The sequence below is a fragment of the Lepidochelys kempii genome, chromosome 11, assembly GCF_965140265.1.
Source record: "Lepidochelys kempii isolate rLepKem1 chromosome 11, rLepKem1.hap2, whole genome shotgun sequence".
Lineage (NCBI taxonomy): Eukaryota > Metazoa > Chordata > Testudines > Cheloniidae > Lepidochelys > Lepidochelys kempii.
The window spans coordinates 21,540,654-21,567,782 of NC_133266.1; the positions used below are offsets into that span (position 1 = coordinate 21,540,654).

Sequence of the window (27,129 nt, forward strand, 5' to 3'; positions counted from 1 at the left end):
ACTGCTGATGGCCCAGGGGCTGCCCAAGTGTTTGGGCAGCCCTTGAGCCAGCCACATTGGCCATTGCAAAAGTCACAGAGGTCACAGAAAATCATGGAATCCATGACTTCTATGACATCCGTGACAGACACACAGCCTTACTTGTGAGCTTCCAGTTAAATTTTAAGGTGTTCATTTTGATTAATAAATCCCTGACTGACTTGGGATCAGCCTACCTGACAGATCACCTCTCCCCATAGCTACAATCAGCAGAAGCTCAGATATTAGATCCCTCTTGCTGTATTTGAGAGAGGTAGAGTTCTCTGTAAAGTGCCACAAACACAATGATACCCCTCCGGTTCCAGTCTCAAATAGTCTGGATTTGTTGACTGTTGTAATAGTTGGTTTTACTAATTTACCCTAATTTGAAGCTCAATTGTAAAAAGTGAATGAAAGGTAAAAAAAAAAGTCAAAATAACCTATAACAACAAATGTTGATGGGGAAAGGTACAAAAAAGGGACAGAAAGGCTGAATTAAACTAAACAGAGGCCTACTGGTATAATTCAAAGACTGTGTTAAGATTATGCCTGGTAAACAAGACCAGTATACAACCAGAAATCGATGAACCAAAATTGGTGTATTGAAAATTAGGCCTAATTGGTGAACAAAATAAGGAAAGGATGGGCTATTCCGCCCATCTCTCCCCTTTTGGGGTCCTGAAAAAGAGGCTTTGAGGGGAAAGTTGGCAACCATAATGGCTGACTGAAAGATGAGAGAAAGGGAAGGAGTAAGCTCCACCATCATGGCTGTTACCCTCATTGTCTCCCGGGACTCTGGACCTTCTTCATAATCCTGAGATATGTCCTGACCAGACAAGGCCAGAAAGAGGGACCCAGATGACATCACCATCTCCACCAGCTCAATCTCAAACACCACATCCTCACCCCCATGTGTCCTTTCCTTTACAACCTTATTTCTTTTCTTTCCTCTCTCTCTCTCTTTCTTCCTTCTGTCTATTAAGAGTCTGGCTTAGTTGTCCAAGACTTGCTATGCTGCTGTTAGCCTGTGAACAGAAACAGGCAGCTAAACCAGTGCCCTAAAACAGCCCATACTGTTACAAGTTTATCAGGTCTTGGGGTGGCTGATAAGACTGAATGCGGTGACAGGTTGCAAATGAGAGTGAATGCCAGAGACAGAAACTGAATTTTCTCTTTGCTATTATTTTCTCTCCCCTTTCGTATGAGTAGGTCTTGTTTTGTCTTTTAGCAAACAGGCTTTAACAACAACAGCAACCAGCCCCTCTCAGTTACTCTTTTCCTCAAACAGATTTTACCATCTTTAACACCTTCTCAGAAACTGCCAGACAATCAGGCAAATTTTTGTTTTGTTCTGTTTTTCCCCTTCTGGGATGTTGTTAAAATCTACTGCTTAGATTTTGAATGCTTTAACTGTTTTTCCTTCTTTTTTGTATCTTTCATAAAGGTCCAAAGTATCTTTAATGGTGTGATTGCCATGGTAGGAAGCAGGCTGAGGTCGCTGTATACCAAACCCTAACCCTCATTTAAAACTGTTTAAAATTGGACAGCAACTGGATTACGTTAACACCTTTGTTCATATATTTAATCTAAATTAATATAACATGACATTCAGGGCATGCTGAAGAGCCTATTTATTTCATTTGGCCTTCAAAGAGAGATATGGGGCTGAGATATAGGCCAAACTGTGGGGGGTGATAGTATTTGATTATGAGTTGCTGCTTGGTAGTGGAAATGAGCTTCTAAATCAAAATAAATAAAATAAAAGTTTTTAGGGCAGAAATGCAGTAATTATTTATTGATTCAATAAAAATTAAAAAATCCTACTATATCTTGTCTATTTGGTTCTTTACTTACATAAAGAGCTAAAATATCCTTTAAAATCCTCTTATTTCTCTTTTTATACCAGACTTTAAATCTTCACTTGATGTTTTTAATGTCCAGTTTATGTAGGGTAAATACTTAGTAACTTACCACATGATGCCATTTCATCTGTTTCATCACCACAGTCATCCTCCCTATCACACAACCATGATTTTGGAATACAACGTCCATTCCCACAAGAAAACTGATCAACTTGACATGTTCTTGCTGCAATGACAAAGGCACACAAAATCTTAAAATCTTAAAAGCAAGAGATAGAGTACAATCTGCTAGATCATTCAGTCCATGGCTTTTCTTAGAACTAACTTAGCAGGTGGAGGTCTAAATGGTATTTGCTTTGCCCTTGACTGAGTGCTATCCCCATCTCCTTTCCTCTCAGTGGAATTGAAGATACCTGCAGGACTGTACCCTTATCATTACATTCAATCATTCATAATGGATTTCACAGTAGGTGGGAAATTTGTGAGGTTTCACAGAATTATGCAATTACAGGAAATTAAATGTTAAAACAATATTAATGTTGTAGTCAAAATCATCAAAAATCTGGAAATGCCAAAGTAGGATTAAGGCTGGCATTCTCAAAGAAGGCAAAAGAAGTTAGGCATCCAAATCCAACTGAATTCCAGAGGAAGTTGGGTACTTAATTTCCCTAGTCTCCTTTGAAAATCCAAACCTAAATATTCAGAGCAGTGATTAGTACTTAAATAAAATTAATTCAGAATTAGATGATCCAGTTCATATTACCAATTAACCCTTCTCCCTATCAAATGTGCAGACAGTTGCTTGCTATATTTAATTAGTTCTGTGTATTATGGTTTTCTTTCCACTTTAAGAATTAAATTGATGGTTTAATCTGGTTTGTAAAGAAATCATGTAATTGCTCACCTGACATCAGTCATCCACCAAGGTTTATAGACACATATTGACAATGAAGACAAAGGGAATAATAGATTTTCATTATAGTAAACCAGTTATTATTTTTACACACCACTGAAGTGTCTTTTGGGAACACTGGACCTAATTCATTTCCGGCATAATGCCATTAACCTTAGCGGAGTTATGGCAGGGATGAATTTGGCCTATGGTGTGTGTGTGTGTGTGTATAGATATATATATCTTGTAAATACAGGCTTCTTCCAGATGTACATAATATTACACTACTTCAGATGCTCTTTGTTGCTGAAGATTTAGCTAATGTAAAATGAAAAAAAATCCTTATGATTTTTTTTTCTTTTAGATTCAGTTCAAGTGACTATGATGGGCAAAGTGCTAAACACTTGATCTTTATTGCTTCAAGAACATTTGTACGCATTTTGATGTGTGCTTTAGGTTGTTGTCATGTTGAAAAATAAATCCTCTTCCCGGTTTCCTCCCTGATGGGATTATTTTGATGTTATTATTGCTTAACACATTGTCAGCTATGCCATCAAAATAAAAAAATAGCTCACCAAAATCTTCTGGAATAAATACAGTCCTACACTGTGACAATGATGATCATAACACTCATCATCATCATGGTAAATCCCCCAAAAGATGTGGATTCCTTGTAAATCGTGTGCCATCTTGTACAGTCTCTGGCAGGATGCTTAAGGTAGTCTGATTATAAATTCAGTTTATATCCATCACTGGCAATGTTACTGTGCCACCAAAGCTTTTGGCACCCATGTGATTGCCAGCCACGTATCAGCATTCCTTGGTACACACACTTGAGAATGTTTTGGTCTGCCATCATTATAATACCAAAAAAGCTGAGAAAACAAACCAATGGTGATGGAGATAATTGCTGGATTTGGTTTTGAATGTCCTGGCTTCTGATCTTGTCTTGCCACTTCACTTGGAGCAGTTGATGGAGACGATTATTCATTATTAGTGAATAATAAATAAAGTAAAATAATGACAAATACTCAGCTGATGTAAAAGAGCACAGCTCCTGCATTTAATGGAGCTAACCAATTTACACTAGCTGAGATGACCCTAATACTTCACACCTAATAAAGCACTATTCATCCACATATAATGCTTAACAGCAGGAGTCAGACTCTCCTTGTTTAGAGCTTCTCCATACTTTCTGCATATAGAAATCTTTCTATCAGAGTAGGCATGTTCAGCAGTGCTTCATAAAAACATACAACTTTGTTCCAAAACAGTTTACCTTTTCAAAATTATCTTGAGCAAATGCCCAGCTAAATTCATTGGTGTGGGGCTTTGGCAGAAGTAGAAGAGAATAAGACAAGATGGGTCCTCATGCCAGCTCTTGAGAAGAGGAATTTACCAGCTCCTTATTGGATGAGCGTCTATCCTCAGCTTGCGCTCTCTCTCTCTCTCTCTCTCTCTCTCTCTCTCTCTCTCTCTCACACACACACAAACACAGATCATGCCCCAATACACCATGGAAGAACTTATGCTGGTACTCCACAGTTCCACTGTGGGATTATGGGAGTGAAGCTCAGAGCAACCCGCTTTTTCTTGAAACTGTTCCCTTCTGAAACCCCAGATTTCAGTCAATATCAATTGAACAAGCATTAACCCATGCCATGTCCCTATGGTGGGGCAGTCTCAAAGCCAGCTCGCATAGTGGTCAGGCAATGGCTCCTCAGTTCTTTTTAGTCCCTCTTTTCCAGAGGGGGACCCTGCTGAGTCATATATCGTGAGCCTCAGCCCCTCCTATGTGTTTCCTCTTCTCTCTTCAGGGCTCTGTCACAACAGTGGGGTGGAGGGAGGAAGATAGAGGGAACCAAGCCCTCCTGATCTGCATGGTCCCAACCCTGGATGTTGCAGTCTTCAGATGACCTGTTGGTCTACCCCAAGTTAAACTCCCCTCTGGGTCTTCTCCAACTAGGCTGCAGCCTCTCCCTTTGGGGCATGATCAAAGTCTTACTAGTAGGAGGTTAATTTCCCAGGGGTAAGAGGTGTTGTTCAGAGGCTCTTGTGGCTTCTCACCTCCAAAAGGAGGGGGGATTTGGATCACTTCTCCCAGAGTGGTCTTACCTGCACAGCAGTCACTTTGCCCACAGGCTTCAACTTCACTTCCTCGTGCAGATTGTAGCACTTTCCCCTGGCCTGCCAGTGCCCTTTCAAACTGTCTCTTCACCTAAAGCCCTGCATGTGCTGAAGGGGGTACGCCTCCTTAGCCCAGTATTGCTCCTGGGTTTGCTCTGGGTTATTGGGTGTGTAAACTCCATCACCGTTTCCACAACAGCTGCAGCTGAACAGCTATAGGGGAACTCAGCACACTGCAACAAGTTCTTGCTGGAGCAACACTGCATGTTGGAGGAGGGTAGGAAAAGAGAACTAATCTGAGCTGCACAAAAGGACAGTCAACCTATGTATACAGGATGGCTTCAGCCTCCACAAATTCAGGGTTGCACCTCCCTCTACAATCCCTGGATCTGCAGAATTGGGACACTTTGTCCCTTTTACACTCAACGGCCCCTCAGATCCTTCCTCTACAACTAGGTGAGCTTTGCAACATTTGCATGGCCCCTGCAGTGAAGAGGCAATCTAGCCATGAACAGATTATCAAAGTACTGGACATAGTAATTAGAAAGTATATTTTATTTTCATATTACTGTCTATAAACCTTGAACAACAACAGCACTGATCCAGCTAATCAATAACATACAAATATCAGACAAGCAAAGACTGTATAACATTACACGTTGTAACTTTAAAACTTTTTTTTTAAATATACTTTAGTTTTAGGAGGCCTCTTGGTATATTTACTGACATGAAACTTTGTAAAAGGTTTCACAAAGGAATTTATCTATTTCAAATGGAAACAACTCACCACCTATATGACTCCAACTATGTAATCAGCCCTTAAATTTTCATTACTGGTAACATACATAAATTATATACTAGTTACCAGTCAGGCAGGATCCAGTCCATCATTCCTATATAAACTACAGTTAACCCTCTATTTTTGCTCACAAAATATAGTTGTTTGTGTCATTGCCAATAGGTGAAGTGGACTGCAGAGAAAAGAACAAATAAGAATCTCATCCCACGAAGCCTGTTGAAATAAATAACCCTTACCCAACAGACCCTTGTATTCACGTAAACAGATCAAGACTTTTACAGGATCTGGCCTAAACTGCACTTGGGTATGAACAATAAAAAGCAATTAAAATGCATATTTCTCTGTACTATGGGGTGAAGACTGTAGTTCTCTAATTCCCATCCTTTTTACCTAGATTATTAGAATGCACATTATGATTTGTGTGACAGGCTTCCTTTAGAGTTTCAACTGAAACTGCTCTCTAAAATGTGCCAATTTGCACTCCACAACTTAAAATCAATTAATGTACTAGAAACCCCACTAGATAAAAGTCATTGATTTCTTACTTTGCTACTATAAGTGAGCATTTTTTCCTCTTGTTCTTTGAAACAGCCAACATAAAGAATCAGAAAATAAATGAAATATAGTGTAGTGAAAGAGATTTTTAAACAAAATTTGAAAGGAAGGATGTTTTTGTAAAGCATCCACACAGTTTGGTTTTAGGACATTTTAAGTCAGATAATATGGATTCAGGGAACATCACTATGTGTGTATACATGCTGCCAATCTCTTTCTTTCACTCAGTACTTAAATAGAATAATAAGTTTACTGCCTATTTTTCAACATTTATCAGACTACTAATGACCTCTCTAGAATGGTCTACTGATTTGTACTAAAGACTGTATGTTTCTGTGCAAGAATGGACTGGTTTAGGACTCCTAGATATATTGTAATGAGACAGATTATATGGAAATATAAATAGATGAGGTCAAACGGGACTTCCATATAAAACCCCATACATAAATAATATAACAAATACTAAACTATTTGCAGATGAATTCAGGGGAAACTGAGTAAAATTATATTTGTCAAGGTAAAAAGCAACAAGAACAAAATGCTTACTTGTCAGACGACTTACATCACAGTATGATAACAAACTACATTCCAACTGCCAAGAAAGATTTAGCAGGGGCAAGTTTGCGTCCAAGTAGTGCATTGACAGTCAACCCATATGGGTAGATTAAGTGCCAAATTACTTTGGAGAGCAAAGTAAAGTACAGGGATTAAGTAAAATATAATTTATATTCTAGCCCTAGTGGCATCAAAATCTGAATTCATTTAAAACTGCAATAATCAGATCATCGGCAGTAGGTTGGTTCAGCTCAGTTCAGAGTACAGGCATGAATTTTTATTGAAGTGGAATTTAGATAAAAGTTATTTAACCACATCCAAGTAAAGTTTTTACCTGCACAGGTTTCATTTGATTCATCTTCATTATTGCCACAATCATTAGCTCCATCGCAAAGCCACCTCTTGGGGATGCAGCGGTTATTCTGGCACTTAAACTGATCATCAGGACAGCTATGATTGACTAGGAAAAAAATATTACTTTCTCCTAAGCATACCATCAGAAAGAAACATGATTATATTAAGTTTCACTCATTGAAGAACTAGAGATACAATTAATATGATTACCCCATAATTTATAATCTTCATAGCTCGGAACTGTATTGCAAACAGGTAAAGTTGAGTCCCAGTTAAACAGTTGCTGAAGTATTTCAGATATAATAATACAAAATCTGGACACTCTATTGAAATAAAAGGAGTTATACAAGTGTAAACAGGTATCAGTGAGAGAAGAATAAGGTCCATAAGATTGTATAGTCTTTATAGGAATGGATGGCTAAAGATTGTAGGTAAATACCTAGCTCCACTGAAGTCAATGATACAATTCCTAGTGACTTCAGCAGGGCCAGATTTCACCTTGCATTTTTCATAAACATTATGAATAAGAGCCTTAACTAGCATAACTCAGTATAACTCCATTGTAGCTATGACAATTTTCATCAGCTGAGGATCTGACTACCTAACTATAATGATATGTTAGCATTTTCATTAAAGGTTAAAGTGCTTTGAGATCCTCAAATGAAAACTACAATCTAAATTCAAAGAATTAGTACTATGAACTCATATTTTCAGAATTTTTTACTAAACTAATATGATAAGCCAACATTTAACTTCTCAAATTTTGAGTATTCATTCATATTTTAGTGTACTAACAAAGTAAAAAAGATAGTTGCAGTTCTATGACTCAATGTTAATTTGTCTGATATGCCATGACGTAGCCTAATCAATTCTGGCACATTATTAGAAAAAAGAATTAAGCTGTAAAAATAATAAACCTTATACATTGTTTATTGTGCATATTTTCCCAATATTTAATATGGAATTTATTATATAATTATTTGAGACAATGTATTCACACTAATTATCTGAGCATATATATATGCTTATCATAGTGCAATGCTTATCAACCAACAATAAAACATTTTTAAGGACATTCATAACACAAACAACAACAATAAAGAAAACATTAACAATGTCAGACAAACCTACCAAAGCAACAAATTTCACAGTTAAGGATTAATCCTCCAGTAGCTAGACACAGCAGGGTGCCATCTTAAATGTTAACCTAATATGTTCATTGCATGTAAGAACAGGGGACTAGTCTTTAAGTGAATTTTCATGCTTTTTTTGTATTTATCTCACATCTTTAAAATTCTCTTGAAGTCATGTTTGTGCATATTATTCCCAGATAAGTGAGAAAATGAATAACACTAATAAAAAAGTATATTTAAGCAAAACAAATATTGCTGCATTTTACTCTTTGGTGCCTGATACTGCACTTGAAGCCAATAAGAGTTTTGTGTCAGTAAGGAGTGCATAACTATGTCCTTTGACTTTCGTAGGCTCTGGATCAGGCCTAAGGGGGAACTTCCTTTTCTAGTTCTTTCTAAAATACAACTGAAAATCTCAATTCACCAAGCCCTGTTGACGTCAACATTCTGTGTGCAGAGAGGCTGCAGGATCAGGCCATTTCTCCATATGCACTTCATCAAATAAGGATTCATCTAAAATTTGCAACAACAACAACAACAACAAAAATACTACCAAAGGTCTTTATCCAAAGCCTATTGAAACTAATGGGAAAATTCCCATTCACTTCAGTGTGCTTTGAATCGGCCTAAACTAAGATGGGAGGCTTTGGTATATAAATAAGTTTTTAAGTTTTTAACATTTTTTATAACTCAGCATTAGCAAACATAAAATAATTTTTAAAAGCCATATTCTTAAAGCCATTAAAATCATGGTTTAGTTTTAGACTATCTGAAGGAATGAATAGGGTACAATAATTCACTAAAGTGAAGCCATCCAAGGACTTACACTGTAAAAGGTAATACAAAGTGGCCATCATATGGACCTGTTACTTGTAATCAAACAGATAGTTCAATTTTGTACAAATAACCCTTGAGATAGCAGATCCTGAAAGAACTATAGATAAGGAATGGCAGTAATCTAGTCTACCAGATACTGTAAGCGGTGGGGAAAAGCAGTTTTGCAATGCTTTTGAAATGATAAAAAGTAACCTTTGTTGGATTGCAAATATAGGGAAACGTAAAACTGTGGTTCCTACAAGATATGAAATTAGTTAAGATCTAAAAGTCATCAGAGCCAATGTCATTGCCGCTACGTGATTCCGAGAACTAACAAATAAACCCTCAGTTTTCCCTGAATCTAACTGCAACTACAGACACTGTAACCAAGCTGTAACATTAGTAAAAGCAAGGAATCAGCTAAAAATTACTTATTTAAACCACTTAAAATACTTTCATGATTTATTATAAATAGATTAATATATTTATAAATAGATGAAAGTTATAGTTTTCTTTGGTTAAAAAAAACCCGAAACTAACTACTGAAACTGAAAGTTTGGGAAGTTAATATTTTATTTCTGATTTAAATTACATAAAATATTTTTATGTAATAGCAGATTTATCATAGAACTGTTCTTAAAAAGCAGAGGTGAGGTACACTGCATTACCTGCATTACAGGTGCAACCACCACCGGGGAGAAGTAATAGATCCCATACTACATGAGAGTTATGTGAGAGGGGATACCTCAGACATCTTTTTCTTTAAAAAGTAAAGGACCAGATCCTCAGCTGGTGTAAATCAATGTAGTTCCATTCAAATAATTGGAGCTATGCCAATTTTCACAGGCTGAAGACTTGGCCCAAAATGTAAGTTCCGGTCTAAAATTCAGTCCCTTGCTCCTCAGACTGGCAAGGACCAAGGAACAGATTTTTGAAGAGTTTTAGGTCCCTCAAAAAAAGCAGCTAAGCATCTAGTGGGATTGTCAAAAGCACCTAAGCAGGTTAAGTGTCTAACTCCCATTGAAATCAATGGAACTCAGGAGTCTATCCTGCTTACACACTTTTGTAAATCCCAAAGGGACCATTTGGACCTTTCACCTCTTCTTCTCAGGGCTCTCTTTGATCAACTGAACAGTAGCAAAAAATACTTCAGTGGAAGCTGTTTCCATCCCTCCTGCCTGGAGAAACATTTGCCATAGTTAGAACATTTTATGGAATGGGTAAGTAGAAAGGAGATCCTAGCGAGCGCTTGGGAGAATAATTATGCTAAATAATATTTTACACACTGTCGTGTATAGCTTTTAAAACAAAAATGGTCTTTGTAATCAATACTTATGGTTAAGAATATTATGAATGATTTCAAAATCTGAATTCAACTTCAATGGCATGAGGGCTTTTAGTTTTGTTGTTTATGTTTTTAGAATTTCTTTAAAGTGCTGGTGGAACTTGTTGCATCAAGATTATCGTTAAATCCACTCTTTTTACTCATGTGAGCAGTAAGAAAGCAAACTGTAATGACATTTGGTTCTTATATAGCTCTTATCATCCCTAGATCTTAAGTAGGCAGGATTTGGCTCCTGCTCAGGTATGAGCAAATATATTTACTTATTGTGTATCACATAAAAACACAAGACATGGAAATACCTATTAGAGTGAGACAAGGAGGAAGGAAGCTGAATGAAGTCACGTTATGAGAAGTTAATGTGGGATTTCATGTATATTTCCGTTTACAAGCATTGTCCTGCTATGGATAAGAATGGTTTTGTGTTAATTGCTATCTTTCATAACTTAACAATTAGAATAAAAAAAAGATATTATTCTAGACTATAGTTCCCCTTGTGGAGTGTCCAGCAGTTTATTCTTTCATGGAGAATTTTCCCATGAATTTTCCCCGCTTTTCAAAGTACAGGCAGGGGAGTCAGCAGACCTGTGGATCTCAGCGGGTATGGTTATCCATATGGGTGTACACACTCACTATATTACATCTTCCTGGCACCCTATTCCTCTCCCTCTCAATATGGCTCAGGTGCAAAACTGATGATGTGGAATGTGGTATGGAAATGCTTGGGGGATTGTGTTCCATACTTTAAATGGCAATACAATCTCCTATGGGCACCCATCCAACAACCCCAATTCTTCCAGAATTTACCAGGGAGTAAACTAACAAGGAGTAAACCAACAGCTCTCCTAGCCCACAGACACTGCAGTTGCCTGGCTTGCCTGCTAGTGGTAGTTTGTGCAAATTCTCTTTGTTAATAGTCAAATTTAATAATAGAATGAGGCACAAGTAGAGAGCACAGGTAATCATAAGTAGTTCCTGCCTTCCTCTCCAACATGTAGAAAGCATAAAAGCAGAACAAGAACCTGTCAAACTGCCAGACAATGGAATGAGGGAAATCAGAACCTAAGGGAACATCACTCCTCCCAAAACTACTGATGACCATCCAAGCAAACACTGAGTGACTGGAACACCATAGGTGACTGGAGGGAATACCAGGCAGAGCTAGATGACCCAGTGGGCAGCTGCTCTACAAGTTACTGATCCCCTAACAAGCCTACAGAATATCCTGTTGAAATTCCAGCAAGTACTGATGGTGCTAGGTTCAGCATTAATGGCTCTTCTGTAGTTTCCACATTCCCAGCAAATTATTTATCACTATGGGGGAAGGAGCCAATGGTAGCATGGTCATGTTAAGGCCATACTGCTAAAGGGCAGTAAGGTACCTGTAAGCTAAATAAAGTGACAAATCTGAATTGTCCAAGATTCAGTGTATAGGGAACTGGCTCCCCATCGATCATTGGGATCTCCATGGTAGCAGTGGTCTGCAAATCCATGTCAAGCCCCAGAAGGAGTGAATTCTAGCATTTTCTAGTTTCCAAATAATAGAAATATTCCCCCCCCCCCGTTTTATAAAGTTTTGTGCAGGTGAGAACCCAAAATGTCAAGTACGCTATTTAGAAGCCAACATTTCTAAGTATGAAATTCCCATTAAATCTGATTGTTTATTAACATAGAGTTTGTTTTTCATTTAATTTCTGCAATTACATGAAACATGTTTAAAAGAGGAGCAACTAAGGGCCTGATCCTGCAGTCCCTGATTAGGTTACGTTGCCCTGGATTTGAGGAGCATGTATACCCCAGAATGTGATCAGACTAATTGCAACTATATGATGTGCATTCAGCCATCCTGAAGTAATGAAACAGAACACCACATAGCTAAGGGTTAATTTGGAGACAGGCTTTCAGAAACAAGGTTAAAACTAGCTACAGTTTCTGCTAATCAGAATGGGAGGAGGGGACAAACAAGTAAACAACTGAGATTGAAATACCTTAATGGTTGGAAAACCTTGACTCTAGATGCCCCTGATGTTAAAAGTTTATTGAAAGTTAGAAAAGTGATGATACAGTAGGGTCATTATGACCTATGTTTTTTGTAGAAGTTAGCTATAAAAGATTAGCTAATAGAGTGTACTTTGGAGCAGATCACTAAAGGCACCTTGAGAGATGTTTTCCTGACCTCTTTATCCCCAGTGGGTAAGCAACTGGCCACTGTGAATCTGCTGTTAATTACTCAAAGCCATTCCAGATGTTAGGTAAATATCTGGGATGTTCTAAACCTATTTGCTTATGTTTGTGTGTTCTTAAATCTAATAAAAACTGCAGTTTTAGACAAGAGCATGCTAACTTGCATTACTCCTTTATCAGATGGAAGTGCTGAGTTCCTGTTTATTTATTCCTTACACCACCTGGAGTGAAATAGTTAAGTTGCCCCTGTTGGGGGTTCTGAAAACCCCGGGAAACAATTAGACTCCCACTGAGTTGGAATTTTGGCTGTACAATAAATACAGGAGTGTGTCTTCACTTTTTTATTAGCAAAACTATTATAGCAGAAGATAAAAAACAAAAATAGTGATGGGGGGAAAAATCAAAGAGAACGAAGATATAAAGGTAACTTTGAAACCAGAACTCTCCCAAAGTAGCCAAGTTCACAGCCAAGATACCGTAATGGGCAGGGGTGAATGTGAGCAGAATGATAACGCTTCTGAACCCTTACATGTTGATTCTAACATGCACATATGCACTTGTAGTCTTTTTTTACTTGCATTTAGAGATAACAGTGCAAATGAGGACAGTTGGTAGGTCTACTTAAAAGTAACCATTTATGGCACTACGGTGTTTCCACTTTATTACCAAATGTACTTTTCTTAAAATATATCTCAGTGAGGTTTTAAATATTACCATAGCAAAGCTGCAGGGCTTTTTAAGTGTTCAAGGCTATATTCCCTGCTCCACTGACTTCATGTTAACAATAAGATCTGAGGTAGCATGACAAAGGCAGAGAGGCATGCTAAGCACCAACTTGAACCCTTCTTTAACAAGTGTCAGTCTCTCTTCCCTTTAGTTTCTCTCTGTCACCCATCCATTCATTATGATGGAAGTTTTATTTTGAAGATAAACATGTCTGAAAACACACAGCATTTAGAATTACAAAAATCATTGCAGGTATACCTTTTACTGCTTAGCAACCTTTCTAAACAAGCTTTCATTGACATGAATTCAAAGTGCATACATGTGTGCAACCCTACCAGATCATTTTGATGAAATTTTAGAAGCACACTGTAGGGAAGGTTTCATTAGTGACTTTAGCAATAAAGTGTTCAAAATCTGATAATTCTTATTCAGCAATTTAGCGTATAAATGTGACTAGAGACCAAATTGCTGATCTCCTCCGGCTGATAAAATAAAAATTTGAAAAGCACTAAACAATTTTTTTTAAATTGTCTGACTCTAATATAACAAACAAAACCCATTTAAAATTATTTTAGAAATGCAAATTCACTTTTATTTATACAAATTAAATCAAGAATTTCCCTCCATATCACCCAATTTCAGCAAATTCAGACTAAGCCAAAACATGTTAAATTACCTTAGAAACTGCTTCAAGAGGATTACTTTTAACATATTTTTGCTAATAAACTATTTAATATGTACAGAGTTGGAAACAAGTTCTGAATTCATTTATAAATGTGTAAATATAAGTAACTCTACAGAAGTAAAGGATTTTTTTCTAGATTAGCATCAATTTACATAAGATAAGATATTGGCATGCTATACCCAAATATTTTACCTCATGGAATTATGAATAGATGTATACTTTACTGCAATTTAAGAGCTCTTTGTCTTAGAATAAGGAAGTCTAAGAAAATCTCAAATTATAGTGAAGATACAGCATTGTGTTATAGGCCTCTTCTACAGTACACAATACAGCTAAAGTAAAGTAATCTTTAATGATACTGTATGTCAACTGCAGATTTGTTATTTTGGAGGAAGTACTAATTGCAAAGTGAAAGTAAATTAAGGGAAATTTACTGAAGAGAAAATGAGCAACTAGCTACAGTGCTGATAAAAGGTATGTTATTTGTACAAACCACACCTGTGTCAGAAAATCCAAGCTACCTGGCTTTGCCAGTATAAATGATTACTGATTGACCTGTTCTTGAGCATTTTTAATGCATATATATTTGTTTTCCCATGGTAAGAACAAGGAACTGGGACTCAGGATTCATGTGGTGAAATCCTTACTTATACTCTGGCCGCTTTATACAAAATAATGGGACCAGAACAGTGTAAAAGGGCCTTAACAGTCCCGTATCCAGCCACAGAAAGATTCCACTGGTGAAAGAACTGTTGAAAACAGCCATAAGTCTGCCTCCCAAGGACCCCGTATAAGCCCTGGCTTTCAGGAAGTGTTGGGCACAGCTGCAGCACATGGCATTACAGAGATTCTAGCCAGCATTGATGACACTAGGGAGGCTGCTGTAATTTAGACAGACTTCCTGGACTGTCTAAATTGCACCCGTCTCAGGAGCAGCCCAGCATCCAGAAGTTTCAAAGGTGGTTTAGAGCCATCTTAGCACTCCTCCCTGTCGGCTGTAAATTAGAGGTGTAGCACAGAATCTCACCCGAGATTCTGTTCCGTGCTCTACCCTGACTTACTATGTGGCAAGGAACAATTCACCTATCTGTGCTACAGTTTACTTATTTATTTACTTAAAATTGAAATAATATTTGCCTAGTTCATAGGGGTGTTGCAAAGTTTAATGCACTGAAGCACTCATTTCCTCACATGAAAGGTGCTAATGTAAGGCTGCTGTAGTAATAATTATTTTCATTAACAAACATCCTTGTTCCAACACTTGTTTTACTGTAAGATGTGGGCCAATGTGAAGAAAACGCCACTCTTCTCGCATGTGTTTCAGTTCTCATATGTCCCTTCTACAATATCCTAAGCCGTGAAGCTGTAAAGCAGTGATAGTCAGATCGAGGCTTTTGAACCACAAGTGGTTCTTTAATGTGTCTCCTGCAGCTCTTTGCAGCACAAAATAAAAACACCATGTGATTTAATTATTAACCAATCTAATTTATTAACTACTCAGGATGTTTTTACTATGTTATTATCCAATTTGAATTGATAAAATAATAATACTTAGTCATTTTGCTGTGAGAATGATTTATATAAATAACAGTCAATGAAACAATGAATGCACACTATTGTGGCTCTTTAGGGTAATGATGATCACTAATTTGGCTACTGAACCACTGAGGTCTGAGTATCACTGCTGTAGAGTATCTTGTTCCAAACCTACGTCTGTTTTCTTGGACCCTCTTCAAGATACCATTGCCAAAAAGCAGCGGAGTGTTTAAGGAACCTTCTGCACAGTAATTCTGTCTTTAGAGTACTTGAATTGATTCTCCTCCTTTTTTTTCAAGCAGAGATCCAGTATGTGTCCCTGGCCCACCATCCGGAAATTTGGAACGGCACCAACAGCAAAGGATACAAAAATGGACACTTTTAGAGCACCAGAATTAATATCACTACAACCACTGGCATAAGCAGACCGCTGAGGAGGTATCTCGTATTATACTATGAAACAAATATGCTCCTGTTTACCACATGTGTGGAATAACTGATGCCATTAAACAGGAAAAGAAAGTGAATTATTTGCATACATTATTTAATAACTGCTGCTTCAGTCCTATTCCCCTCACCCCTCAGTATTTAGCACAAACTCACGGTATCATGTTGACAATTTTAAAAATGAAAACAAAACATGAAATGCAGTTTTAAAATTATTTAGAGAAATACATACAGCAAATTTCTGAATGCTCATCACTGGCATCCAAACAATCATCATCTCCATCACAGCGCCAGCGGTCCTGGATACAGCGCTTGTTGTTACACTGAAATTCTCCAGGTTTGCACAACTGAGGTAACACTTCTCCAGGATTAACTAGAAAAAAATCCAAGTAGTATGTATATGTTTAAGCTTGATATAAAAAATGCAATATTACCTGCATATAAACAGAAATGAATTCTTCTTCATAATGTATCTCTAAAGAACATTCAATTCTTAATAAGCTTTACATATTCACACTAATTCCATCCTACAATAGCATGTGTATCCACATTTATGGTGGATGTACTTAATATATTTTTAATAAACAAGTGCACACTCAGATTACATTATCACTCAGAAACAACTTTTACAAGTTCAGAAGACAAAACAGACATAGAACTCATCATGAAATCAGTGTTCTCCTAATGACTTTTAAAATATGCTGATGCAACCTCAAAAGCTAGTAAAAAAAATCGTAGATAACAGGACAAATTTGTTCTCAGCGATACAGGTCAGATCATGATAACCTAAGGCCCAATTTTGTGTCCCAAGACATAGCCCAAGCACTTGGATTGTGTAATGAAGATTTCCTTTGGACAAATGGGGTGTAAAGATACTTGAGCATATTAGAAGTTATCAGGTTCTTGTTAATAACATGGCTGATCTGGACATAGTTATATAAGGACAGGAGAAGCTGATACATAGAAGGCTATTATAGAGGAGGGTGTATCTTCTCTCCTCCCATCTATAGCTGGAAAGGCCTCAAGTGATTAAAACCCAGTAGTTTGAGTTCATAAATTGTAGGTTTGAGTTTTGTTTCTGGAAATAAAGCAAGCCCTGAGGAAAGTGATGTGAAGTAACCTGCAACTCAGATTTTTCTTTTTCGTTCTCCATCTAATGAGTTAAACACTGGCTTACAGGAGAAAAAAATCTTTTGCAACATTGTTCTTCTCTTCTCCGACCCCTCAGAAGTCTCTGTATACGGGCTCCATGGGGTTCAAACTATGCAGCTGATTAGGGAGAATTCAACAGACAGGGGCAAAAGAACTGCAGAGGTGAGAAAACGATTCACACTTTAACATTACCAATCATCATTAATTTACCGACATTATTCCTCTGCATTTTGGAACCCCAACAAAGTGGAAGTCCTATGGACAGTGTTTTGTTTGAGACTTCCCTGCAGCATGACTCCAAGAGGAGTTGCCCCTGGCAGAAGTTAATTTGTAGGCAGTAGGTCTCCATTTCACAGTATAATAGAAACTCTACAAGGGGAGCCCTATGTAACCTCTGAATAAGGGAAAATATGGATTTCACTTCCTTATACAATTATTATGATTTTCTGTACTCCATAGGCCAACTCTCACTCTCATATTGCTCACACAAAATTCACATTGACTTCATTGTGAGTGTGAGTTTTGAATGAGCAATATGAGTCAGACTAGCTCTTTGTATGCACTGGTGCACATCTGCCTATGTTTTCAAACTTTGCATAATAGTTATGTCCCGAGAATATACAACTACCCTGGATAGTGTTAATAAAAATTAAGCTGTTAATTGAAAATATGAGTAATGCATGAATTAATGAGACATTCTCATTTTGTACAGCTATAGTTAAAGAAGTTCGGGAATGTTCAATATGATGGACAAAATATTTAATATAAGTAAAATTAATCACAGATGTTCTTAGAAAAAAATGGCATATTCTATAATGGAATATGTTCCAAAATACTAAAGCTAGAAATTTGCAACAGTACCAATATTACACTGGTGAATTAATATTTTTGGAGTAGCAGGTTTAATTTTGTTACAAGCCCATGTTTTTTTCAGCAGTATTTGAAAAAAGACATCCAGAGGATGGTTAAGCTATTCAGAGATTGGTGCATCTTCTATCCCTGGTTTTGTCTTACATATAAAATGTCAGCTTCAATTTTTCACAGTTTCAACTTGAGGATTTGCTATGCTTGATTTCTCTTCAAGATATTTACTTCAGTGAATGCCATGAAGCCAGTTAATATGCTTTTATTATGACTTTTATTTTGATGTCCGTGAAACGTAACAAAAAGTCTTTGGAAGCATCAGAGTACTCTATTATATTAGACACTATGGAATATTTTCAGATGCATTTAACTTCAAATATTGCACATTTAATAGTTTTGTTTCACTCTTCAAGCTTTAACTATCTGTGCTCAATTAGCAAGTTTATTCAATTAATAGTTATTTGCCCAATGTAAAATTGCTGAACAGCAATAAAGCCTCTAGGAGATTTTTTTTACTTTTCAGATTTGATTTTTCTCTCCCATAACAGTAATATATACCCAGATAGTCTTCAAGAAAATCTTACTCATGCACATTGTACTGTTTTCCTCTAGGAGCTGATGATCAGCACAGGCACAAACTCTGCCTCCGGGAATGGCTAAACAAAGAGTGCTGCAGCCTCCATTATTAACACGACATGCATTGTCACCTGCAATTAAAAAAGAAAAAGTAATCGTAAGACATAATAGCTCAAAAGCCATGTAAAAGAGCATGTAGAAAATTAACTGAGATATGCTTTTATTTACAAGGAGACATGTTATTGTGGTAGTTCTTCTTCTGTTATTGTATAACCTGCAGGTATAGACAACAAAAATTATATCAGTTCACAAATGTCCTCTCTCACTCTTTAATAAATATTAGCATTTTTACAGGACACAGACACGTGAGTTCAAAAATTAAAGTGACCTTCATTATTTTTAAATAGACAACAACATAAAATGAAAAAATCTCAACTATATTGGCAGCTAAGACTCAAGCACAAAAATGCGACTACAATGACAGACTAGGTTATTATATCCCAGGCCTGAGAGGCTGGAAGTATTACGTGGAGAATAATGAGGAAAATGCACAGTACAAAATCATTTTATCACCAATAAATATTTAACTCAAATGCACAAATTTTCACAGTGTAGTCTGGCACTCAGACTGACTGACCCAAAGTAGACTAGGATCCTTTTCATCATTCTCAAATCTAAATTTACTTTGGCACACTTACAAAAGCTTAGAAATGAAAGAAAGTGAAAGCTAGACAGGCCAATGAGCCTATATAAACTCTTTAACATCACTTAACTTCTGAACTCAGAGGTAATCAAGCTTGGATCATATTGTTCCCTCCAACCAGGACTGCCACCATTAAAAAAACAGTCTCCAGCGATGGCTATGGTTTTCCTGCTATTACTGCATGATCCTGGTTCCAAATATATAATACTTTATAGTACTGTTTGGCTTTTTATCTAAGCGATCAGTCACCATTTTCATGTGCCAAAATAAATTACACATTTAGTTATATATCAAGAGCTCTGTTTGAAAACTGAAAAACTAAAGAAATAGAAAAATCAATAAATTCATAATGGAGAATAAATAAGAAAAGGAAATGCTGAAATATATCAGGATATACTTTTCAGTGTTGTGAATGGGAGTTAAGCACTCACGTATTCTAATGTGAGTTATGCTCATAATTTGCTACTGCCTATGAATTTTAAATTCTGAAGAACAAATTACTATTATGCCAGAATTTTATGCCTTTGTCATATGAAAAAGTAGAAACTGACAAGTTACTTTCTGTCCTGTCATGAAGTGACATTAAATAGAAAATCATTATAATAATTTCATAAGCTTAGTTAGAATTAGACTGAAACACTTCTAGGTCTTGGTCCTATATTCCTCATGCACTCAGAATAGACACTCAGATGGATGTGAGTGTTTGAGGAATGAAAAAAAAAATCAGATCCCACTTTATTTATTTATTTTAAGGTATGGAGAGCATTAAGACAAGGGGAAATTTTGCCTCAGGGTTTCTATAATCTGCCAATGCTTGCTACATTCCCTCTAACCACCATCTCAACTCTCCAACATACTCTACTACAAGGGTCTGATTCAAAGCCATTGAAGCCAGTCTTAAGTACTTTAGTAGGCTATGAGTCACATCCTAATTACTTAGTCAGACACTGCCATTGTCATTTGACTGCTGCTGCTCAAGCAATGCTAGGTTTCAGATGTTGCTGGTAATGCACATGGGTAGGGAGACCATAACCAATGATCCAGGTTTGTACAAATCTTTTATGGATTTCCAAATCTTCCACTCCTTTAGTCCACTATTAGCAAAACTCCACTAAATAAGGATACATTTGGTGACTGCTAGGAGACTAAATAGTGTTTAACCAGGTGTGAAGTGTTTAACAGTGGTTTTCCAAAAAAATATTTTATCAGACACAGACAATGAAAAAATAATAAAATGCAGAATGTATTTTATTTGTTTATTCTTATTTAGAATAGCATTTTTTTTTCACTTCAAGTCATTTTAGATTTGGAAAATCATCTCCTCTTTTAATGACAGCTGGTTAATTGGGAGCAGCCTGTCCACCAAAATATACCATCACTGGATGGTGTTCCACTTATGTGCAGTGAGGATGGCTGAAGCATACAGGGAAACAAAACAATGTCCACTCCACTCCTTTTCCACAGTTTAATTTTCTCAAGAATGATTATTAATTATTTATCCAAAGTGCAACAGCTTCAATAGGAGCGACTGAGGGAGCCCCACATTAGAATACCCCATACCCCATTCCAGGGGCATACACAAGGAGGAGCAAGGAGGGGCAAACCCCTCCACCCCACAAACACCATGTGACCCTGCAGCCCGGTGAGGGAAGCAGCAGCAGGTGGCTGTCTGCCAGATGAGCTCCTCTTCCCCTCACCCCTACAGTTGTAGACTCCTGCTTTTCCTCCCCTGCCACTGGAATCCCATGCATTGCCTCTGCCTCATCTCAGTGGGCAGTCTGCAAAGTCGGCTTCCCAGGCCAAAGGTACTGAGTTTCCAATCTGTGGCAGGGTTCTCCGACCCCTGCTCTGCCCAGGCCCCACCCCCACTTCACCCCACCCCTTCCCCCAGTGCCCCACCCAGCCCTGTTTCTTCCCACCCCCCTCCACCTAGCGCGCTGCACACTTGCGCCTTCCCCCGCACTTCCTGACACTGCAAAACAGCTGATCCACGGCAGGCGGTAGGTACTGGGAGGGAGGGGGAAGCACTTATCAGTGGGGCCCACCGGTGGGCAGGAGGTGCTGTGAGGAGGGAGATGTGTTGACAGGGAGCCTGCTGGTGGGTGTTAAGCACCCACCATTTTTCCAGTGTGTGCTCCAGCCCCGGAGCACCCATGGAGTCGGTACCTATCACCCATGCTTCCGGGTCCCTGCTCCCAGTCAGGTTGCCGCCTGCTCCCCAGGCTTCCTGCTCAGAGCTGGGCTACTGCCTGGGCTTCCTGTATACCACTCAGAGCCGAGCTGCCCCCAGGGTCCCTGCTCCCAGACGGGCTGCTCCCTGGGCTCCCCGCTCTCCATCAGAAGCTCCACACTGGGTTCCCAGGTGTCCGCTGTGCTTTCTGTTGGAGCAAAGAGCCAACAGTTGGGGCAGCTGCACTGCTCCTGGTGGGGGGAAGGGATCCAAGGTGGAGGGGCAGACAGGATCCCAGTGGGGAGCTTCAAGCCAGGGGGCAGGTGGGCTTCAGGCAGGGAGCTAAGAGCCTGGTCTTTCAGCCCCCTCACACTGCCCCTCTTAAGTCAGTGGAAGCTCTCCTGGTGAGGACGTGTACCACATACAGAAGAAGCGTAGTTTGAATGAGAACTACTGCAGTAATTACTGCAGTGGCTGTAAGTCAGCCTAACATATGTTAGGTCCACTTAAGTTTTTAGTGTAGACATGCCCTGACTCTGCAAGAGGGAAGGGGCACAGGACACACTTCTTTTGTCAGCATCTCCCACTGGCTAATTTAGGAGGCTCCCACCTAGCAAAATAGCTTTTGCAAATCTCATTCTAAGGTGCTTATTTCTCCCCATGCATTGTATAGGGATCCTAAGCGCCTATCTCAGGCTCCGTGAATCCCATTGTAATTCCGGTGATTTTCCAGGACACTGTAATACCAAAGTCCCTTTGTGGATTTGGATCTAGGAGACATAGGAGCCTAAGTACCATTTTCAAAAGTGACTTGGTGCCAGATTTTTAAGGTGTTAAGTCACCTAAAGATGTATGGAATTGTCAAAAGTACCTAGTGGGTGGATTTTCAAAAGCACCTAGCCAACTAACTCCCAACTTTTAGGTGCCTAAATACCTTTAAAATCTGCCTGTTAGGCTTCAAAATTTTACCTCTAGGTTTTTTCCCTGCCTGGATAACCCTAACCCATCTTTCCTAGGAACTAATAGGCACTATACCCCATTAAGACAATTTATTTTATGTCTTAACAAGCTTATTTAAGATAGTCGATATCTCATATATATTAGAATGTAGTGTAGCAGATGCTCTGATATTTGTGCGTATGTCGGGGTAGAGGGCCAGGGATAAGCACAAATAATGAAAACAAGTAGCAGAAACACACTCTGAAATCTGCATTCAGGAAACCATGCTACATTTTGTCCAAGTTATTGCTCATGAGAGGTTGCAAATGCTAATTGCAAAGGTGCAGAACTACAGGGAGCTGTTTATGTTCAGAGATTAAGTCAGCATGTAGGAAGAAGATTCTATTGGGCTAGATTCACAAAGGGGACTTAAGTGTTACATCGCCTAACTCCTAGGTGCCCTGGGACATCTTGGGACAAAAAGAGAGATTGACTCTACAGCCCTGTGGCTAGGGCATTCACATTGGATGTGGGAGAGTAAGATTAGCGTTTCTGCTTCAATTAATATTTAGTTATTTATACAAAGTGCAACAGCTTCAACAGAAGAACCCGCAACCCAGAATACCCTGGTGGTTAGGATACACAGGTAATTTGTAGGAGATCTGGGCTCAAGTCTCTGCTCTAAGGCATGCAAAACAGGGATTCAAACCTGGCTCCCCTATGTTCCAGGGGCATGCTCTACCCACTGGGCTTCTGCACATTTTTGGACACACAAATGCCAGGCAGCCCAAAATTCCTGATTATTTACCCCAGGTGCCTTTTGTTCAAGTTAGGTGTGCCCTGAGCATGCCTTCTGGATCTGGCCCCGGAGACAAGATAGATGAGGAACACGTACCTTGAAGAGCCCAGCAGGGCTTAAGCATGTGTGAGAGCTCCAAGCACCTCATTAGCAACATGGCGGCATCAGGACTTAGGCAACTTTGCACATGCCCACTGATGGAAATTTAGGGCACTCTGGAGATTTAAATGCCTACAGGGTTAGCTGAGTGTGTGTGTGTGGGGGGGGGGAGTTATGAATGTCACTTTGTTTTGCCTACCTAAAGATTATTGGACTTCAGCACCCACAACAAGATTCACTAAAGGATTTAGGTGTCTGACGCTTTAGGTGACTAAATTCCAGAATCAGGCCCCAGTAGGATTCAGAAAACATGAAATTCAGAAAACCATCACTCAGCTGTATCCTATGAGCACCTAAACTCGCTCAGTGCCTGAATTTTTGCAATAAAAGCTAAGATCCCTGGAGGCATCTATAGGTACGCAAAACAAGTGAGAGGACAATTTTTCTGTTTAAATGTGCTAATTTTTATGTAGCTAGCAGGGTAGGCATTCCTATCTAGTACTGGCCATCATTGTGGAACCCTTTATTTGCTATCTGGAAAGTTATGAAAGAATGGTTTATCATTTCTGATGGGATTACAGTATAAATCACCCACTGGTATTCAGAACTATTGTACTACCTATATATGTTATGCTTACTGTGCATTTAAGCAGGAGATACACAACAAGAATAAATAGCCATTTGTCTGTGTCTTAGTCTATTTAAGCAGTGCAAGGGTGACATAATGAATGGGTAGCACACTATTTCATATATACATTCATTTTAAAGAAATTAATCATATTAGATCAGAAAAAAAGAATGCTATAAAAAACATGTAAGTATACAGAATAAGACTATAGTCCCACTGAGGTTTATACAATTGTTAAAGATGTTGGATAAAATATTTTAGTCAATAAATATGTATGTATTGCATGCAAACTTCTGTTTATATTCTGAAAGAACATTACATAAAACAAAAACAAAAACAAAGCTGTTAAACAAGTTCTAAAATGTCAACTGCTGAAATATCTGTATGAAATATTCCACAAGGAGTAATTATTCAAGTCTGATTATACACTGCATCAAATTTATGTCCCTCAACTGTTTCTTTAAGAGCAGGAACATCAAGATTATGATGCTCAACAGATGGCTAAGGCAGTGGTGCTATAAGGAGGGCTTTGGAATGTATGGCCACTGGGAAGCATTCATGGACAGAGGACTGTTCTCTGGGGATGGACTTCACCTGAGTAAGGAGGGAAATAGACTTGTAGGATGGAGAATGGCACAACTGATCAAGAGAGCTTTAAACTAGGAATCTGGGGGAGATGTTTGGGAGATGTCCAGGTAATCTCCATGCTGAATTGAGAGGGAAGAAAACGAAGTAAGAAAGGATACAGCTGTGGGTAGGAGAATGGACATAAGGAGGAAGGGTAGTGTACATACCAGGCTAATAGGTGATACTGGCAGTAGAATGTCTGTGCCTAATCAGGTAAAGAATGTGAGCGAGGCCAAACAGCAAAAATTAAGCTGTTTGTTCACTAATGCAAGGAGCCTTGGTAACAAAATGGAGGAACTAGAGCTACTGGTGCAAGAAGTGAAACCAGATATTATAGGGATAACAGAAACATGGGGGAATAGTAATAACGACTGGACTACAGGTATTGAAGAGTACGTCCTGTTTAGAAAAGACAGAAATAAAGGCAAAGGTGGTGGAGTAGCATTGTATAGCAATGATGAGGTAGACTGTAAAGAAATTAGAAGTGATGGAATGGATAAGACAAAGTCTGTCTGGGCAAAAATCACATTGGGGAAGAAAGCTACTAGAGCCTCCCCTGGGATAGTGCTTGGGGTGTGTGATAGACTGCTGGGATCTGATCTGGACATGGATAGAGACCTCTTTAATGTTTTTAATGAAGAAAATACTAATGGGAATTGTGTGATCATGGGAGACTAACTTCCCAGATATAGACTGGAGGACAAGTGCTAGTCATAATAAAAGAGCTCAGATTTTCCTGGATGCGATAGCTGATGGATTCCTTCACCAAGTAGCTGCTGAACCAACAAGAGGGGATGCCATTTTAGATTTGCTTTTGGTGAGTAGTGAGGACCTCATAGAAGAAATGGTTGTAGGGGACAACCTTGCTTGGAGTGATGATGAGCTAATTCAGTTCAAACTAAATGGAAGGATAAACAGAAAAAATCTGTGACTAGGGTTTTTGATTTCAAAAGAACTAACTTAAAAAAATTAAGGAAATTAGTTAGGGAAGTGGATTGGACTGAAGAACTTGTGGATCTAAAGGATCTTGTGGAGGAGGCCTGGAATTACTTCAAGTCAAAGTTGAAGAAACTATCAGAAGCCTGCATCCCAAGAAAGGAGAAAAAATTCATAGGCAGACGTTGTAGACCAAGCTGGATGAGCAAGCTCCTTAGAGAGGTGATTAAGAAAAAGCAGAAAGCCTACAAGGACTGGAAGATGGGAGGGCTTAGCAAGGAAAGCTACCTTATTAAGGTCAGAACACGTAGGGATAAAATGAGAAAGGCCAAAAGCCATGTAGAGTTGGACCTTGCAAAGGGAATTAAAACCAATAGTTAAAGATTCTATAGCCATATAAATAAGAAGAAAACAATGAAAGAAGAAATGGGACTGCTAAACACTGAGGATAGAGTGGAGGTTAAGGATAATCTAGGCATGGCCCAATATCTAAACAAATACTTTGCCTCAGTCTTTAATGAGGATAATGAGGAGCTTAGGGATAATGGTAGGACGGCAAATGGGAAGGAGGATATGGAGGTAGATATTACCACATCCGAGGTAGAAGCCAAACTCAAACAGCTTAATGGGACTAAATCGGGGGGCCCAGATAATCTTCATCCAAGAATATTAAAGGAGCTGGCACATGAAATGGCAAGCCCATTAGCAAAAAATTTTAATGAATCTGTAAACTCAGGGGTTGTACCGTATGGCTGGAGAATTGCTAACATGGTTCCTATTTTTAAGAAAGGAAAAAACGGTGATCTGGGCAACTACAGGCCTGTTAGTTTGACCTCTGCAGTATGCAAGGTCTTGGAAAAAAATGTGAAGGAGAAAGTAGTTAAGGACATTGAGGTCAATGGTAATTGGGACAAAATACAACATGGTTTTACAAAGTGTAGATCATGCCAAACCAACCTGACCACCTTCTTTGAGAATGTAACAGATTTTTTTAGACAAAGGAAACACAGTGGATCTAATTTACCTCAATTTCAGAAAGGCATTTGATATGGTTCCACATGGAGAATTATTAGCTAGATTGGAAAAGATGGGGATCAATATGAAAACTGAAAATATCTCTCCTCCTCCATTCTTTATGATTGCTCTCCATAAATATATCAGAGGGATAAATACCATGAAGGGAAAAAAATTATTTAAGCTCAATACCAATGTGGACACAAGAACAAATGGATATAAACTGGCCATCAGGAAGTTTAGACTTGGAATTAGATGAAGGTTTCTAACCATCAGAGGAATGAAGTTCTGGAACAGCCTTCCAAGGGAAGCAGTGGGGGCAAAAGACATATCTGGCTTCAAGACTAAGCTTGATAAGTTTATGGAAGGGATGATATGATCGGATAGCCTAATTTTGGCAATTAATTGATCTTCGACTATTAGCGGTAGATATGCCCAATGGCCTGTGATGGGATCTTAGATGGGGTGGGATCTGAGTTACTACAGAGAATTCTTTCCCGGGTGCCTGGCTGGTGAGTCTTGCCCACATGCTCAGGGTTTAGCTGATCGCCATATTTGGGGTTGGGAAGGAATTTTCCTCCAGGGCACATT

General features: G+C 38.6%; 1 protein-coding gene across 12 annotated transcripts in view; it reads right to left on the reverse strand.

Moving 5' to 3' along the window:
* The window catches only part of LRP1B (LDL receptor related protein 1B), a 1,327,274-nt gene that overhangs the window by 552,983 nt on the left and 747,162 nt on the right, over positions 1-27,129 (reverse strand). For all 12 annotated transcript variants that reach the window (XM_073305381.1, XM_073305383.1, XM_073305382.1 and 9 more), the window contains 4 exons: positions 18,632-18,754; positions 16,264-16,404; positions 7,143-7,268; positions 1,990-2,106 (listed from right to left, as the gene is read on the reverse strand). In XM_073305381.1, the coding sequence (XP_073161482.1) occupies positions 1,990-2,106; positions 7,143-7,268; positions 16,264-16,404; positions 18,632-18,754 (507 nt within the window). The remainder of the gene's footprint in view (positions 1-1,989; positions 2,107-7,142; positions 7,269-16,263; positions 16,405-18,631; positions 18,755-27,129) is intronic.